The sequence below is a fragment of the Orbicella faveolata genome, unplaced genomic scaffold (genome assembly GCF_042242905.1).
Source record: "Orbicella faveolata isolate gen_17 unplaced genomic scaffold, um_ofav_v1 contig_24, whole genome shotgun sequence".
Taxonomy (NCBI): Eukaryota; Metazoa; Cnidaria; class Anthozoa; order Scleractinia; family Merulinidae; genus Orbicella; species Orbicella faveolata.
This window is the reverse complement of record NW_028301552.1, coordinates 30,672,593-30,689,829: the sequence shown is the minus strand read 5'-3', so window position 1 is coordinate 30,689,829 and position 17,237 is coordinate 30,672,593. Positions and strand designations below refer to the sequence as shown.

At 38.4% G+C, this 17,237-nt stretch overlaps 2 protein-coding genes across 5 annotated transcripts; both read left to right on the top strand.

Annotated features, from left to right (window-relative positions):
• Positions 1-1,211: 1,211 nt before the first annotated feature.
• Positions 1,212-8,603, top strand: LOC110050794 (uncharacterized). 4 transcript variants are annotated; one of them, XM_089290946.1, is made up of 2 exons: positions 1,212-1,272; positions 5,491-8,603. In XM_089290946.1, the coding sequence occupies exon 2, from the start codon at positions 5,551-5,553 to the stop codon at positions 6,226-6,228; it is 678 nt and encodes a 225-aa protein (XP_089147072.1). In that variant the 5' UTR covers positions 1,212-1,272; positions 5,491-5,550; the 3' UTR covers positions 6,229-8,603. The 4 variants fall into 4 exon arrangements, with proteins under 4 accessions (XP_089147072.1, XP_089147070.1, XP_089147069.1 ...); XM_089290944.1 differs by lacking the exon at positions 1,212-1,272 and adding an exon at positions 1,298-3,663; XM_089290943.1 differs by lacking the exon at positions 1,212-1,272 and adding an exon at positions 4,323-4,962.
• Positions 8,604-13,792: 5,189 nt separating this feature from the next.
• Positions 13,793-16,432, top strand: LOC110050831 (uncharacterized). Its single transcript, XM_020756801.2, has one exon. It carries the CDS (start codon positions 14,201-14,203, stop codon positions 15,929-15,931), a length of 1,731 nt encoding a protein of 576 aa, XP_020612460.1. The 5' UTR covers positions 13,793-14,200; the 3' UTR covers positions 15,932-16,432.
• The last annotated feature ends 805 nt before the right edge of the window (positions 16,433-17,237 follow it).

Genomic DNA, 17,237 nt, shown 5'->3' with positions numbered 1-17,237 from the left:
AGAACAGTATTCTCGAACTAAAGAGACGATAAGATAGGATTCACGTCTTATTCCAATAATAACGATTTTTCAGTAATCACGTTCGGTTCCAAGACAACTGTCTAACCACTTTCTATTGTCCCTTTTTCCTTTTTTCCAACATCCGATCTAATCTTCAGAATAGCTTTATTATCTTTCAACATTGCTAGGTGGAGGTGGGTCAATTATGCTTGCTTCTATTCATCTTTTTCTAAAACGTCAAGGACATACGTAGTTGAAATCGCGGGTTTTAGCGCGCAAAGGGAAGGTGTTCCAACAACTAATGGCCAGGAATGTAGTTTTAAATTGTAAAGACGTCAATATTGCAAATGCCACGAGACAAACACAAAAGTTAAAAGGACCTAATTAAAGTTGATTTCTTTTAAAATGGGCTTCAAAACATCAATTTGACGTCATCCACCTTCTTTTATCTTTCTCCAATGCTTGATGGTCAATTTAACATCGTTTGGATATCCGAAACTCATTCATTATCTGAGTTATCTCCACGAAACTCCTAAATATCATTGAAGACGATCCTTGAGTTCAGTCTTTAAAGAGTAAGCTTTTATCACTAGACTTATTTGATAGGTTGAAAAATTCTGTTGGTTTGAGTAGTAAAATGTATTTGGTATCACTTCAAACCTTCTACTTTCAAGCGACTTTTCTTATCGTTACAGGTTATTATTTAAAGCGAGCCACATGCAAAAAAATGAAAAGTTCCCAAAACAAAAATGGTAAACCGGGTCTTTGAAGTCTAAACAATTTTAAGGCTATTGAATTTACACGTATTACCATGCATGAATATCGTGCAGTCATCATGAAAATAACGGCTAATAAATTCATTTATCTGCACAGATTTATTGGCCTATCTTTTGTCCTTTCTTTTCCTTTGACCTATTTTTATATCATACAATATATAATTTGAAGCATCTCTTTTAAAGAAAATGCACGGAAATCCCAACAACTATGGGTGATCCTTTCCATATATTTCGCCTGCTCGGGTGCATGGCGTTTTCATGATGGCGCCGGGATGTCGCACGAGTAATATATGGTCCATTAAAAGATCTTTATTATTTCTTCTTCTTAAAAACATCGGCTAAAATCGAGTATTTCTCTTACTTAATGATAATTTCACCAACAAATTAAAAATACAACATGAATAATTTAAGTAAAGGAAATTCTATATCAGAGCCGTGGAGTTTGTTACGGGCGTGTCATTTTTCACAATTGTTCTTTTACATGGAGCGGTGACAGGTAAGACATTTTCTGACTGTTTTCTTTTTCTTTTTTTTTTTCTTTTTTTGTTTTCAACAATTGAAAACAGTTGAAAATTGAACGTAAATTTATTTGTATCTTAAGTTGTTCAGAACCTAAGCAATTAAGAAAAGGCAAATTAATACGAGAAGACATATTTCGTGAGAGGTCTTGTCGAATCGGCAAGCGCTTTCGTTACCGAATATTCCTTTTAAAACTGTGATAATTTTTTTCACCATACAACGGGTGTGGAGGTGATACATCAACAAGGAGCTTGAAAGTTAGAAGTTGTTTGTGTTGGGTTTGGACGAATCTAAGGAAAAACTAATTATTTTTTTCTTTTGATGTAAGCAAATTAACATCTGTGTAACTCCACATTTCTCTAAAAGCCGGCTCGGTTCATAAAAGGAATAAAAGCTAATGCCATCGAATGTTTCAAAAAAAATTATGTTAATTTAACTCGTTTAATTTAGGAAGGAGAACGGTTTTTTTCTTTCTTAGACTAGAAAAAAGACATTTTTTATCCCAAAGAAATTGTCAACAGGTTTGTTTCAGTATAGCATAATGATATTGAACCAAGAATATGTTCCGTGACTACGGTGAATGGAAAGGAAAACATTTTAATTTGCTTATGTAATATTTAAACAAAAACTGGCAGGATTTTTCATTCAGTTTTTAGTTGCTTCTCTTTAATAATTTTGCAAACACTTCTGAACCAGAGTGGCAAGAAAATAAATTATCAACCAAGATTACATTGTCGAAATATATTCTTTCGGTATAACAGGTAAGAGTCTTCGTCGTGTCTTGGTTCACAAACTAAAAATGCAAAAAAAAAACAAAACAAAAAAAAAAGGAAAATGGATGTAGTACAATTTTATTGTAGTTTTTTTTTTTTTGTCGTTTGTTTTTTTCCTTCGGTTTGATTAAAAATAATTCACCCAAAAGTCTAGGAACGCCAGCAACGGTCGCCTCATTTAATTCTATGGTTCATCAGTCTGGTTCTAGTTTTTGCCGCGGTTATTTTCAGAGCTATTTCGTAACGATTCCACCCCTTGTGGACACATAAGAAAAAGCATTAATCTATGATTACAGAACATCTTTTTTGACGTTCTGTTAAAAGCACGAACTTCGCTGGCACGAATTCCCAAACTTTTAAAGTACGTATAAATCACATTGAAAGTGTAAGCAGGTACGCTTCAAAGCAAAATTACCATTTTTTTTTTTATCTTTCAATTCCTGCTTATTTAGCATGTTAATCATTTTGGCTTCACAAATAATTACGGCAGAGGTAACCCCAGGGGAGCTAGCGACTCCCTTGTTATATCCATCTCTACTCTCCATGACAGCAAGTACTAATCTAAAAATTTTTAAAACTCACACTTTAATTTTAAGCTCCATTTGAATAATCTTGATACTAGCAACGAAAGATTTTTAATTTCAAACAAAAAAAGAAACAACGAAAATGATAGATTTCCATCCGCAACAACTATCACTGTTGCCCTTATTGGAGAAAAATTTACTTTCGAAACCTAACACAAAATATTCATAACTCAAAAAAAAAAAAAAAAAAGAATAAAACGGCATTAAAATTCCTGTGGCGAAATAAAAGAAAATACAGTCTGTATGAGATCAAAATTGTTGTAAACCCAAAACAGCATATAATTTCTTAATACTGATCGATTTATCCTTTTAGGCTTTTCATTTTAATTTCAACAAGCTGTTTCGTGCCAAAGTATAAGGAAAATCTTGAGCAAAAGTTTATTTACAACTTAAGGCAACTCTATCGACGAAAATGTATCTTCACCTGCAGTCAGTAATGAAGCCTTGTAATGATCTATTTAAAATGCAGTCGATAAGGTACGGCCCCAGGGCCAAGAGACTTCTCTGTATATAGGCTTAGTCGAAGTCTATTTCTTTCGTTAATTAAATGTTTGAACTCGAAGAAAGCTGCGCGAAACACAAAAATTTCACATCTTTTAGGTTCGATACCTAATGGTTTTTGACCTCTTTTGGTTTCAAGTCAAACCCACGCGGGAAAAAAATCAAATTTTGAAGCTAGTCTTTTTTCGAGGCAGATACCATCTAGCGCTCGGAGTTTCATGAGCTACTTCCTTCGCTTAAGGCTTTTGAAATTTTGCCACGACGGTCGAGTGCAGGTTTGAATAGTTGCAATCTCATTCGTCCAGCACGCCGCCAGATAATTTTCTCAAGTAATTTGAGACATTTTAAGATGTAAAATAGCTGTAGTTTCAAGAAAGAGTTCCGGTGACGTAATAAGGGGCCGGGGAACGCTTGAATATCCTCGTGAGAGTCGCGTTTACAAGACATACTGAAATTTCTCGGCAAGATTAACGTCTTTGCAGCAATTTGACTGACTTAGGAAAACACCAGGTAAGAAACAAAACGAGGTGGGTTGGGGGCGCAACTTAAATGTTCCCCACTCGTCGCTATATAATTGTGGTTTTGAAAAAGCACATTGAAGGTAAAGGGTTTAGTTTGTTTTGTTTTTCGCATCAAACACAATTTTGACCCTCAGGGGAAAGAAAACGCATATAACATCAAGTGGAGTAGCTCTACAAAGCTTCAACCTTGAACTTTTAGAAGATGCTTGACGTAAAACACGTGGTTTTAGAACAATTCGATATTTTGGCTTTCTAACGTGATGACGCGACTTTCGTCAAGGGGTGCTTTCGAACTTTCCTTCGTGAATTTTCCATTGAAATACAAATAAAACTGGGTTTTAAAACATTGGTCACAAACCGAAAATAATCTTTAAGAATAATAACAAATAACAGTTGTTACTATCTTTAAATTCTTTGAGAGAACGTTATTTTTTCGACTTTCATCGATTTTTCACTTCTGCTCATACATTGTTGAATACATCGTGAGTGAATTTCACAAAAATCGAGAATTTTTTAGCAGATACTCTCTCAAAGGATTCACTGGGACTAGTCTACAGCTAGGGATTATACTTATACTTCTTCCGCTTTCGTATGCGGAGAAAATCCGAGTTCAGAGTACAAAGACAAGGCAAAATTGTTGCAAAAGCCAGTTCCGAAAAATGTTTCACAAGATGGCTTAGTTGGCTATGGCTACGCAGTAAGTCGTCTGATATTTTTTTTAAACTATACTTGCCAACAAACAATCTATTGAGAGGTTCAAATTTATGAAGCTGTTGCACATGTTGACATATGTGCAACATCAGACTGATACGAAATTGAAATACAATTTGGCCATTCTCAAGGGTGTCGTCTTTTAGATAAATAACTATTCGCAACGAGTGCGTATTTTTGTTTTAATCACATCGTGGCAAACACTAAGAGCCGCTAGACTGTTACCGAAATCTAAGATCGAGGCTGATTTTCGGCCTTGATGAGAAGGCAGTCGCCTGTGTTTTGTTTCCGTGGCAACAAGAAAGATAAACAGTGTGCTTCCATACGTGCAGCTGTCGGCAAGGTTGTTTTTAACAACATCCTGGGGGGATGTGCTATATGCGAACAGCGTCACAAAGCCGAAAGAGTCGACCTTGAATAATAACAATTAACACTCCCTGTCAAGAACTTCATAACAGAAGCTATCTTCCAGTGACTAGCTATGATAAAGCGAGGCAACGAACTAACTTTATAAATTCGGGAAAACGAGGGCCAATGTACATCTGGGTCGCAGTGCCATAATACAGAGCTGCAAATGGTGAGTTTTAACACCTAATTAACGTGACCAAGAATGCATCATAAATGGAAAAATAATTGTTTTTACCATACAAAAGTCGATTCACCAGCCAGGATGCGTAACGCCCGCCAGACGATTTTCATGGCAACTTAAACAAAACAGCTCGACACCCATCACGTACTGGTGAATTTTTCATGCGATAACAACAGAAGGTAGTACGATCCCTTCACTAAAATGCCGTGCTCCGGTTTTAAATTAATCCATCAATTTTCGGCGCAGCGCTTCATCCCGGCTTGACAGGTAAAATTCCGTGATCATAATTGCTTTTGTTTTTTTAGTTCGGATTTAGTAACACATTTGCAAGAAAACCAAAGCGAAGGAAATATTTCAAACACCGCGTCTTTAACGGAAACTTAGATTCAAGCACTGAAAATTGGCTTCATCTTCAGTCATACGTTCCGGTCAAATTGTCACTGATAGTGCTCCAATAACCAGTGTTGTGTTACAAATGCAATGATCTCACAAGGCAAAATTTCCTTTTATCAACAGGTTAAAACACAACGTGCGAATCACTAGAGGTGATGCATGTAAGACAAGAGCCCACGAAGCATGGAGAATTCAACTGATAACTGCCGCAGAATTCCTCCGCGAAGTAAATTCAACGACGAGGAATCAACCGCAGTTTTGCGGCTGATTGTAGAGCAAGAACGACTGCTTAAAAACCCCGCAAATCCAGTTTTAAACATAAGCAGTGACAAATTGAAAAGACTTCCTCCTTTGAATGGAAAAATGCAAGATTCTCTCAGTGATTCCGGTTCTGATTCAAACTTCGGATTCGAACCGCATCGGACTCAGAGAAAACACAGATCTGTAGAGGGCGACGTGGTCCTCAGCAGACCGACACTTCTGAAAGGAAAAGAATTTCGTGGAATCGAGGAACTTGCGTCCCTTGGCAAGCCGAAAGTTCCAGACATTTACAGCACACCGAAAATCGCGCGGCCCCGAGACCGCGAGCGGCCACGCGCGTCTTACGGACGAAATTCTCAAAACCGTAGTAACGGCACCATAGCAATTCCACGAGATAAAAGCACTGAGGAATATCACAGTTTCTCTTCGACGGACGTTGCTTCGGACAGGCCGTCAAATCCCACGCCATTAGAACACGAACATAACTTGAGTGAAGAAAGAGAAAATACTTCGAGAACTTCATACAATCAAAATATATGTTATGACAGTGACGAAGATAAAATAGATACTACAGAGGTCTACGCTTCGTACATCAACTGAGACAAAGGTATCAGTGGTTTTTCAGCGATGGAATACTCAAACAAGGCTCACGGAAAGATGATGCTCGTCTCTATTTTATATTTCCTTTTTAATTGCCTCTTCAGTTTCAACATTTTGCTTAGTAAACTGCTTATACATGGTTAGGACAGAAATGCGACCTACGATACTCTTTGTCTTACGAAAACTAAAATTTGGCCTGCCATTTTAAAACCAAACGGGTAAGAAAATTATACAACATTAATTTAATTCTAGAGTAACGCAAGTATATTTTTATACGTAACAATAAATAATACTGTTTGACAATCAGTCCGAGACGAAAGCTTTCATCTACTCGAGCCAAGTTGGCAGTGGAGAAAGAAAAATAAAACAAGCGCCAACTTAGGTTTAGTTCGTTAAAATTAACACGGAGAACATCTTTCGCCTGATATTACACCATTGAGCGATTTAATTAAAATAAGCACATTCCAGGAATTTACGAACGTTCCGATCTCCTTCCAATATCCCGACAGTCCGTAATTATTTTTATTTTTTTCCAAAGCAAATATCGTTGATAGGAATGATAGGAGTTTTCTGCCAAAAGAAAAACATGTCAAAAACAAAGTGTTCGTATGTCCTAGTCTTGCCAGTAGGCATTCTATCAAGAATGTCACTATCTGATAAAAGGTTTTTTTTTTTTTTTTTTTTTTTTTTCATTTAACGTACTATCGACTGGATCTTTTAATTAATTCACTATTACACAGGCTGACCCAGCAGGTTGTAGACTCCCCCTTAACAATCTAATGTATTCCTTTTTATTTCTACTTCTACACCACTGCAGTTCGCGCGACCCATATCATGTGCGGTTGTGAGGCAACGCATTTAATTCCCAAGGACTCAGTACTCGATGATTCGATGACAGAGAAAGTAAAATGTTTATAGCAAAAAAATTGTAAAAACAGGTATCAAGTGTAATGTGACAGATATTAGAAAACGCCGGAAGGAAAGTAAAATGCAAAAAAATATATACTCTTTTAGTCGCTGGGCGTGTTTTGCCGTTACAGTTCCACGAATGAGCACAATGTTGAAAAAATATTTTGACCTTTACTGGAAGTCAACCGATTTCTATTAGAAATACCGCGAAGAAACATTTGGTAAATCCCCACGATAAAAACAAAATGGATATAATGAGCTTGCCGTATTTAAATTAAGAAGCTTAGCTTTAATGGATCAACTGTTTTAACGGGTGTTTTTTTTCCTTGATAATTCATGTAAGGACATCTCTTTTGTCGATGTTTTTTATCCTTCAGAACCAAGTGCGAGAATTTCGCTTAAAAGACGCCAAAATAATTAACTTTGAAGTTCATTCTGCAGTTGCCCGTTTTCGCCAAACATAAAAAGTTAACACTGCGCTTATTTTTTGAGCTATGTTTGTTTTCCGTCGTTAACAGTGTGTGGTTAGCTTATATTTGAATTTCACAAGCTTAGCACCATTTGATTGGTTCCCTGTCGAAGCGTATGATCAGTTCAACTCGCTCAGAGTGAAATGGTTACAGCACGTTCAGGAACGCGTTTTAGCGGCATACACATTCACGGATATCGCTGTTTCTTCCAGACGATGTTTCAAGGTCTATGATACGGAGTAAAAGCTACGAGTTAACAACAGAATTCTCAACAAAGAAAGGTCCATTAAAGCAATTTGCAAAACAAACCACAAATGCAGCTGTTTCAACGTTAATTTTCCCTCCCTATTGTTATTTTATCTTTGCACAAACATCAGCAGAAAATAGCTAACTAACACGCTGCCTATCTAAGAATTCGCAAAGCTGTTCAAATCTGGAAGTCGCTGTTTTAGGCAACGATATCAAATTGAATACGAAATTTAGTTAAAAGCTATAATACGTTAGTCGCACAAGGACCTCAAGTTAATAAAACGGATAAGACAGAATTACGACAAATATAGTTATACGTGTAGTAGTAATTCGAGAAGAATTGATATATTTGCTCTAACCAGCGATGCTCTTTAATGTGGGTTGCGACATCACAAAAGCAAGCGCAGTGCCGAACCAGCGAGCACGTTTTGTGAATTGATCATTTTGAGAATTGAAACTTGTAGCCAGCCATACATCATCATTATTCAAAACAAAAATCCCTGCCTTCGGGTAAGGCTCTTTCTCAAAAATGAAGAAACATAAATACTACCAACTATTGATGAAATATTTTACCTATGAAAAATAAACTAGTGCTGTCATAAAAGTCAAGACATAAATATTCACAGCATCTCTTGTGTGGTGCGCATAGTTTTTTATGCATACAGTTGTTTTTTTAATATATATTTAATGTAACAACATAATATAATCATCAAAGTTAAAAGGTAACAAAAAAAAATAAAAAAGAAACTGCTCAAATAACGTGACTGCCGAGTGGAAATTCCGATGATATTGTTTAAACTGTCCAGTAGCGCAAGCATTTCTCATGCCTTGGGCAGATTCTTCCAGAGAAGAGTCACTGTAACAGATTAGAGTCACTGTAACAGATTAGACGTTTAGTTGTCGACAACAAATTGTGTCCGATGTGGGCATTTCACGCATCGGGGTTCTTAGTTGTCGATGTCCAAATCGGGTTAGAGAGGCCTTGGGAAATAACGCTCAATACGCATGCTCAAACACAATGCGCATGCTCAAACCAATGTCCACTGAGAAAGCAGTTTCGCTAGTTGTTAATCTCACGCCCAGATCTCACTCTGTTTGGCGAGATTAGTTAGTTGTCCACAACTAAACAATGATTCCCACACAATGGAAAACGGTCAAAAACTAACTAAAGCAATTTCATTTTTTGAAAAGGCAAACGTCTTAGTTGTGGATAACTTAAAAATTAGCGTTCAGCTGTAGACAACTCTTTTCACATTCTGCTTGTCGATAACAAATAATTGTTGCTAACTAAATGTATAGTTTTTACATGTGGAGGGCCGAAAAGTTGTTCTAACTGACACCGAGCTAAGTTTTTGAATTACTCAAAACATTATGCAGTAACGTCTATTGTTTCTGAGCAACGTTTATACAACTTGTCGATAATTTATTTTAAAAATTCTTGAGCTCGAATCAAAAGGCAATTTTAAAACGATCGACTCTGGCCGCGCGATTTTGCAGCCGGTTCAGTATCGCTTCAATAGAGAACTTAAGATCGACGTTTACCGCAAACGTGTAACTACGGTTTTAGGTTAGACGTTTCCGGCCGTTCGCCGTTTAGACGTTTGGTCGATTTAGATTGTAGCAAATTGGAGCGAATGGACATTATCCTGTCAATGCATTGGAAACTGTCAAAATTACGCCATCAAAAAAAAAAAAAAAAAAACACTAGACAAGAAAATTGTATGCTTTGTAACATGTGTAGCTTTTTAAAATAAAGCATCAAAAACACAAATTCAACTTAAACCGCCGCCATATTGGATTTCCAGTTATGTGTAGGATAGTGCCTTTCTACACAGAACAGCAAAAGGCTAGGTAATGGCTTATTTGCCTAAAAATTATAACCAACTTATAGAAAAAGGGTTACTTTATTCTATCTCAACATTTGTACTTGGTATAAAATAAAATTTAAGGCAATGAAGTTTGAGGTAAACTGACCTACCTCTTGACGTTCGAATACCTCCTCTAGCTCTGGTCACGTGACCTCTAGCCGTTTGCCGTTTGCGGTAAACGTGGCTCTAAAAATCAGTCCCAAAAGGTGCTGCAATAGTTGTACTAGAAATATGTTTATGGTATATAAAGATAACTCCGCATGATTCATGTGATTTACCTTTTAAAAAACCTTTCACCTTTAAAAAACTGAAAAAGAGTTGTAAAAATTCTGGCTAGCACACCCATGATGAAATCGTGCGAAAAGTTATGGGAATCTGTTTTGGATATAAAAACAATACCATCGATCATAGGTCATTCTGGTACTTTTTCACCTATTAACACATTCATCGAAGAAACGTTTCTGGTAGGTCCTTGGAAAGTTGCTTTCATATTAATTAAAAACCACGACTCTTTTACTTTGCGAAGTTCGAATTGTTTCAGTAGGTAACTTGTCGCGTGTTGTTCCGTATCAACACGCAAAAATAGAACAAATAAACAGAGAGCTATTTTGATCGGGTAAAACTTGTCTCATAAATGATTCACTTGTGAAAATAGCGTTAGCTAGCCACCTTGGAGAGGCTGTTGGCAAATGCGAGCAAATAGCTAATGGCTATCTTCGATTCCAACAGGAAACGAATTAACTGAGCATTGAGAAAATTGAACGGATCGACCAGACGGACTCGGATAGGATCACAAGGTCATTTATTTTTTAAATGCCACTGTTCTTAAGCTAAATTAATCAGTGCAGTCGGATCAAGATTTTCCAACCTTCGATACCGATCCCTTCCGATCCGATCCGATCCGTCGCGAAGTTATCTTTCGGCGGTTTATGAGAGTGGTGGTGAAAAAGCTTGAAAGTAGGTGGATACTTAACATTACAATGGCATAATGAAGTTTGAAGCGAGAAGTCTTAATGGGAGAAAACTGTTGCAAACAAATAATTGAACGTTTATTTAAACTACTGCTCAAACTCATTAGCCATGCAGACAAAAATGTCAGCGATGTTTGTCATGCACAGTGGCACGATATTGAGAAAGCAAATGCAGTTTTATATCAATATGGCTTAAATAATTTTAAAAAATTCCAGAGATTTTTAATGAACTTCCCTTTTTTTGAATTTCCGTCACCTGTGCTTGAATACCTTAAAGGAGCTCAGACACGGTATTCAGGTATGAGGTATTTTGGCCACGTATCGTACAAAATTACCTTTAAATTAACTGCGAAAACCTCAAAATGATAGTTTACTAAGGTATACAGACGCTATAGAGATAATAATAAACTATAAAGGAACAAGGATGTGGAAGATTGATACGGATTACAAACGACGAATTTGAAAAATTTCGGCTAAACTTCTCAAGATGCGAAAACCGCGTGACGTAGCTCCTTTAACTTCTAAATCATTTCCTTCGTCAAGCTAGGCAAAAAGAAAACAGCTCGTTTTCGTCTGGGATAGTTTTCCGATTCCTCACTTGAAGTGGAACTGCCCTTTTCCATCTCGAGTTCAGAAATAACTGGCACGCGATAAACAGAGGTATTTTTCGAAGTTTCAGTTTGTTCTTCCGGTAAAACTGTTCGACTCTTCTTTGAACGTTTTGTAGCCTTTCTCTTGAGCGCCTTCTTCAAGTAAGGTTGAGGTGATATGTTTGCAATCTACTGAGGACAGCCTTGATTTGTTTTGGGACACTTCATCTGTAGAGCTTTCCTCTTCCTGCTCTCGAGCAATTGCTTGGGGAAGGCTAAACGCTTTGTGGCAAGTTAACCTCTCGTCTTCTGTATATCCCATTGCAGTTTCTTTGGAGTTTTTCCTCTTTTTGTCCGGCATTTTAACACCATTTTCCACTCTCGCGCTTTTCGAAGTATTTCTAGTGTCATTTCCAAAGTTTCCACTTTGAGGATTCCTCTCCAATCCGAATTCTAGAAGAGCAACTCCTTTTTCGCTTAAAATTCTCATTTTCTCTTTTTCGGTTTTGAGTAAAAGCGCGGTCCAACGTTTTTCACTCTCGTTGGCGATGTCTTGCTCTTTCTTTGCGTAAAACCACACGGTTCCCCAGCGTCGGCACTCGCTTTTCGCGGCAGACTTGCACGACTTCTGAAATTGCTGCACATCTTCCTCGTCAAGGTAAGGAAAACTGTTTGACGCGCTCAAATCCTCCGAAGCCTTTCTAACCGTACCATAGCTTACGGTCTGTTCGTTGCTTGTTCTTCGTGAAGGGCGAGAACTTTTTTTTAATGTGGGATCGAAAGCCAGCGAAGCAGAGCCACCAAACGACTTCTGGTTCATCGGTAGCTGTGTGTTGACTTCTGACAATGGCGTCCTCAGTGAATGCCGCCTTTCACGCGAGGATGAAAAGGAATTGCGCTGACGGAGTTGCTTCTCTCGTTCAAATCGAAGCTTGTCTCTCTGCAAGTTATTCAATTCTTTAACCACTTTTCTCTCTTCCTCTGCGTGGTAAAGAAACCTCCATGCCCTTCTCCTTTCCAAATCAACGCTTAATTTACGGAATTTGTCTTCTTCCACTCGACTTTTAAGATCTAGCCATTCGCTGGCTTCTCGCTTGCCTTGCGCAGGGTCTCCAGAAGTGTGATATAACTCCAATATTTCTTGTTCCATTTTCAAATCCAACACACACGCGAGGTGATTTCAACGCGCGTCAACCAAAAATTGTACAAAAAATGTGTCGCTGGAAAAAATCAAGAGCACAACAACCTTTCCAACTGCTAGTTTCTTTCAAACTACACGCCGTTGTTGAATTTTTCGCAAACTTAAACTTTGAAATGTTTACCCCTTACTACGGACAGAAAACAAACACATCGGTGTATCGTGTTTGCATACCAAGGCACGCATCACTCTCGAGATTTCTAAAGTATTGTTTGTACAAATCCCGTTAAACAAAAGTACTCAGGCGATTAAACAAAGTGATACAGAGACGGAAGCAATTAATTATTTCCCAAGTGGGGTCATCGGTTAATGTGAAACTCTTAATGAATAAAAAGAGCCAGCGACTCTGGTGGCTTTCACCTTAGTATACACGTTCTGTAATTAATCTATTCTACACTCTACAGTGCAGCTCGCTTCTAATTCTAAGACTTCTACGCGCTTGGAAAGCGGACCTTGGGGCGAGAAAAATTAGTCTACAACGCTCAAAACCCGAGTGCAATTTTGCGCGCAAGATCTGTTACTAAAGGCGATCACCCTAAAAATTTGATAGCAGATTTTCTTCTCTTGTTTCGACTTCTCACGATAACTAATTAAAGAACCTCTTAAATTAAGCACCTTTAAAACGCTCAACCTTCCTAAAAACTACAACATAACACAGTGAACGTTTGTAGCTTTGTGCGGCTGCTTCTGCAAAATCAATTTATTAATGTCCACGTACACGCAATTGCGAGGGTTGCCGCGTCTGTTTCAACTGCGGAAATCACTCGACAAGTTAATAGACTGTAGCATTCAGCGTTCAAAATCGGCCGTTTCCACTCAATCTCAACTACTTGCCAAATGAGGTTGTTAAATTTGTTTCAATATCTTTCCCATGATCATTCCTTTGCATTAAAGCCCGTTAATTAACGATGACATCCCTGTCATCCTCATGAGCTTCGCTGAAGTAATGTTTGTTTAACGGGCAGAGATGTTAAGCCTTGATTTCTCTCTAGGTACACAAACAATACCGTGTCATGTATCACGTAAATGTAAACTGATTTCATTGAGAGCCTCGCAACATAAGCTCTTCTAATCTTACGCGATTGAGACAGCTGTAACGTTCAGGCTTACAACATCCGAAAAACAGTTCTTTCAGCAATGACACAAGAATAAAAGATATAAAACAGTCATGTTGAATCGCGCTTTGTCCATTTGTGCCACCATAATACAAAAGAATTACGCATAAAAACAAGCTGTCGTCGTCTGAACAATTGTAGCTTAATCTCCGGCTTGGGATTAACGTGCAAATGAGGTTCAATTAGTCAGAACACTCTAAAGGCAACGCTAATTTTCATGTGAAATCGTGTGATATATTTACTATCTACCAAGGCTTAGTTCAACTTGTGCGAATGTGTGGCCCTTAATCGAGAGCATTGAGAGAACAACTTTTCTGAAAGAAATCTCCGTTTAAAAGTGTGCTTTCTCGGGATGACTGCAGCGCCAAAGTTCTTCAGTCGATAGGTTTTACCAACCAGCGTAGCAACCAACGGGTAGACGAACAACAGGAACAACAAAGTGACAGCACCGAATTTCGTCGATTAAATTGTCGCTTGGCGCGCTGAAACAACTGAATGTGCAACGTTGGCGCAACGTTACAACGTACAAAGAGACGATTTGTCAAAGTAATGTGTTTATTTGCCATAATTGTTGATTAAACCATTACAATTCCTGGAAAGTAATGATTTCGCAAGGCAGAGTAATGGACGCTTCAACTACAAGCAGAAAGTACAAAGAGCGAGAGGGAGAAAATGTTACTTTAGGGAGCGTTGTTAACCGTTTAAATTTAGCCAGTGAAAAGATGGTCGCTAGCAACGCAAAGAAAGTGGCCATTTTGGAAAGGTTACACCAGGCTAGCACGGTACACGAATTTCCGACATCGGGAGAAGTAAGAGATCCACACGAGGTCATCTTTGAAATGAAGTCCATGCGAAAAAGTTTGCAAAATCAACTGAAAAATGACGGCTATAACACAGTATGTCCCGAAGGAAGATTGAAACAACTTTCAACAAGAAAACAAGCCCGAGGTGAGCGAGGTAGCTCGGCGAAGTCTTTAGGAAGAGTTTCAAACTCTTTAGCTCATACAGAAGTTTTTACGAAGAGAATTGAAAAGCAGAAAAAGTACTGCAGAAAAGAATCGCGAGGGGCACCATCAAACTCCAAGAAACAAATCCCAAGCTGCTTAAATGAGTTTACGAGAAATCTTTATAGCAGGCACATGGCCGCTCCAACTCCTCGCATAACTGTGGAAAAAAACGTCGAGGATTATGCAGAAATGGACTTAGGGAAGAATTCTACATCAATAGCTCGTACAAATCTTAAAAACGAGACTCCAATTCCAGAAATTGACATTGATAACAAATCGGATGTGGAAAACTCTAACTGCAGCAGCGAAGAAGCGTCTTTTATCACAGGTGAGGCAGAACATGTAGTAGTAGATCCCGAAAAGATATATCCTCCGGAAGAGATTTCATTGAAAGAAAAAGAGGTGCTCAACAAACTCACTGATCCGCAGTTGAAGGAATCGCTGCAAAATATAATCAAGAGACGAAGAAGCAGCGTGCGTTTTGTAAGATCCGAGTCGGGATATGACATAGCAAATCTTGAGAAAACAATCAGTGAACAACAGGATGCAACTGCCGATCAATATCGACAAGAACAAATGGAACAATTAGTGGAAAACGACAAAGCAGTGGAGGAATCGCAAGACGGCGACGTGCGAAGTGTTAAATCGGCGAATTCTCGGCAAGTTTCGGTAAACCGCGAGCGCTCAACGAGCGCAGGAACTGTAACGTCCGAGAGAAGCCACATTCCCACCAGTTCTCCGCAACCTCGAGCGCGCCAACGAAACCTTGCACGTCAAGAACAAAGAGTTCCCACAGCGAGGCGCATCTCGTCAGCAAGATCGTGTGTAAGCAACACGTCAATTCAGACGCAAAGAAGCGTAAGTTCTCCCATCCTTAGAAGGCCAAAGCTAGAAATACAGACAGGAGAAACAAGAGTCATTCGGCCTGCTACTACCAAGGGATATATATCCACCTTGTCTTCTAGAAAAGTTTCGCGCAAGCAATTCGCCATCTCTTGCCCGGAAATTTCACAGCATAGAGACGAAGCCAAAAACTTGGCCCAGGTAAATATGATTCGAGAGTTTCTATTGATGTACGCTAAAGTGACAACAAAGAAGGACGAGGCACTTCCCAGACGCGTGCCAGTTCGTATGATGAGTCAAACACCCGAGTTTGTCATCAAGAGTGCCATTGGTCAGTTCTTAACGCGCGCTTTTCCGTCCGGGGAAAGCGAAGAATGGACTGGACTGAGTAGCCAATCGAAGAAGGAACGATATGAAGAGCAACAGCGTTCGAAGTTGTTAAGGATTAAGATTTGCATGAAACATTTGGCGTCTGTAACGTGATATAAATGCGATATTCTGACTTGGGTCCTTATTTTTATTAATTTTTCAGAAGGGGCATGCATTACACAAACAATGCTCTTTATAGTGAGGCCCACTTTCCAGGCGAAGAAAAAAAGCTAGGTTGAGATTTCATTAATAAGCATAAAATGTCCAAAAAAACGCCTTTCAAAAAAAAGTATTTGTAAAATTGTTGCTATGTACCTCAATTTATTATTTCAGTCATATCATTACTCCTGCGTTGACCGAGTCTTGCAACTTACTTTTTAATATTGATTTGAAAGAATATTACTTCATATTTCATTATTGACTTGCAACTTATTTAAGATAATACCAAATAGTTTAAATCAGCATCGACACTGATCTTAAATGGTGTTTAAAATGTAGGTATAAAACAAAAAAAATTGAAGCAATTTTGCTATTAAAATTGCTCTACAAAGCGTAAATTTTATTGACAAAAAATGCAAGGAAACTTTTAGAAAATAAAAGTGTTTTGGTCAATAATGTTATTTTGAGTCTTCTACTCTGGGGAAATATTTCAGGAACATTGACTGAAGGTTGTTTCATTAATTCATCAGCAAAAATATCTGGAGAAGACGAAAGCCGTTTGTGCTTGAGACCACCAAATCCAAGAAAATTTTTTTCATAGAACTTGTAAAATAACATTTGACTTCCATTGGCTGAAAAACAAGCAACAAGATACTGACAACGTAAATTACAATTTAAATACAATTCTCAAGATAAATAATTCCATCTCATTTTCTCTTGACAATTCTTCTAAAACATCACGGAGAGAAAGGTCGTAAACAGCGACACCATTTCTCAATTGGCTCGATCTACAACAAGAATAGCTTAACGCTACCACAACGAAGAAATAAACAACTTTTTTACATTTGTGTTTGTACTACCAGCAATAAGGGCCTGTTTTACATGGAGGGAGGGTGCCCCGGCTAGCCGGACTACCCGGCTAGAAGGGTTGACACGTAGTCCGCCTTTACATGCAACTCACCTAACCGGGACAGTGAGTAGGCTGCGTGGGCTGTCTTTTGAGCGGCCGCTAAGCACAACAAACAAAATGGCCGACCAAAGAAACTATTTGACATCTTATTTCAGCTTCCTGCACGGGCACGGGCCTGCCTGAGACTCAATATGTTACATTGATCTCTTCAGATTGACTGTCATTCTGTTCGGGAGATAACACTGGCAAATGGTAACTACGAAAAAATTCACCTCGTGCCGCCATGTTTTCGCGGTTTATCTCACCTCGGCTAACCGGGATAGCTCGGCACAAACCGTTTACACGGTAAAA

Bases quoted from the DNA above. Each gene is read 5' to 3' on its own strand.
- LOC110050831 (XM_020756801.2), top strand. From the start codon at position 14,201: ATGATTTCGCAAGGCAGAGTAATGGACGCTTCAACTACAAGCAGAAAG.
- LOC110050794 (XM_089290946.1), top strand. From the start codon at position 5,551: ATGGAGAATTCAACTGATAACTGCCGCAGAATTCCTCCGCGAAGTAAA.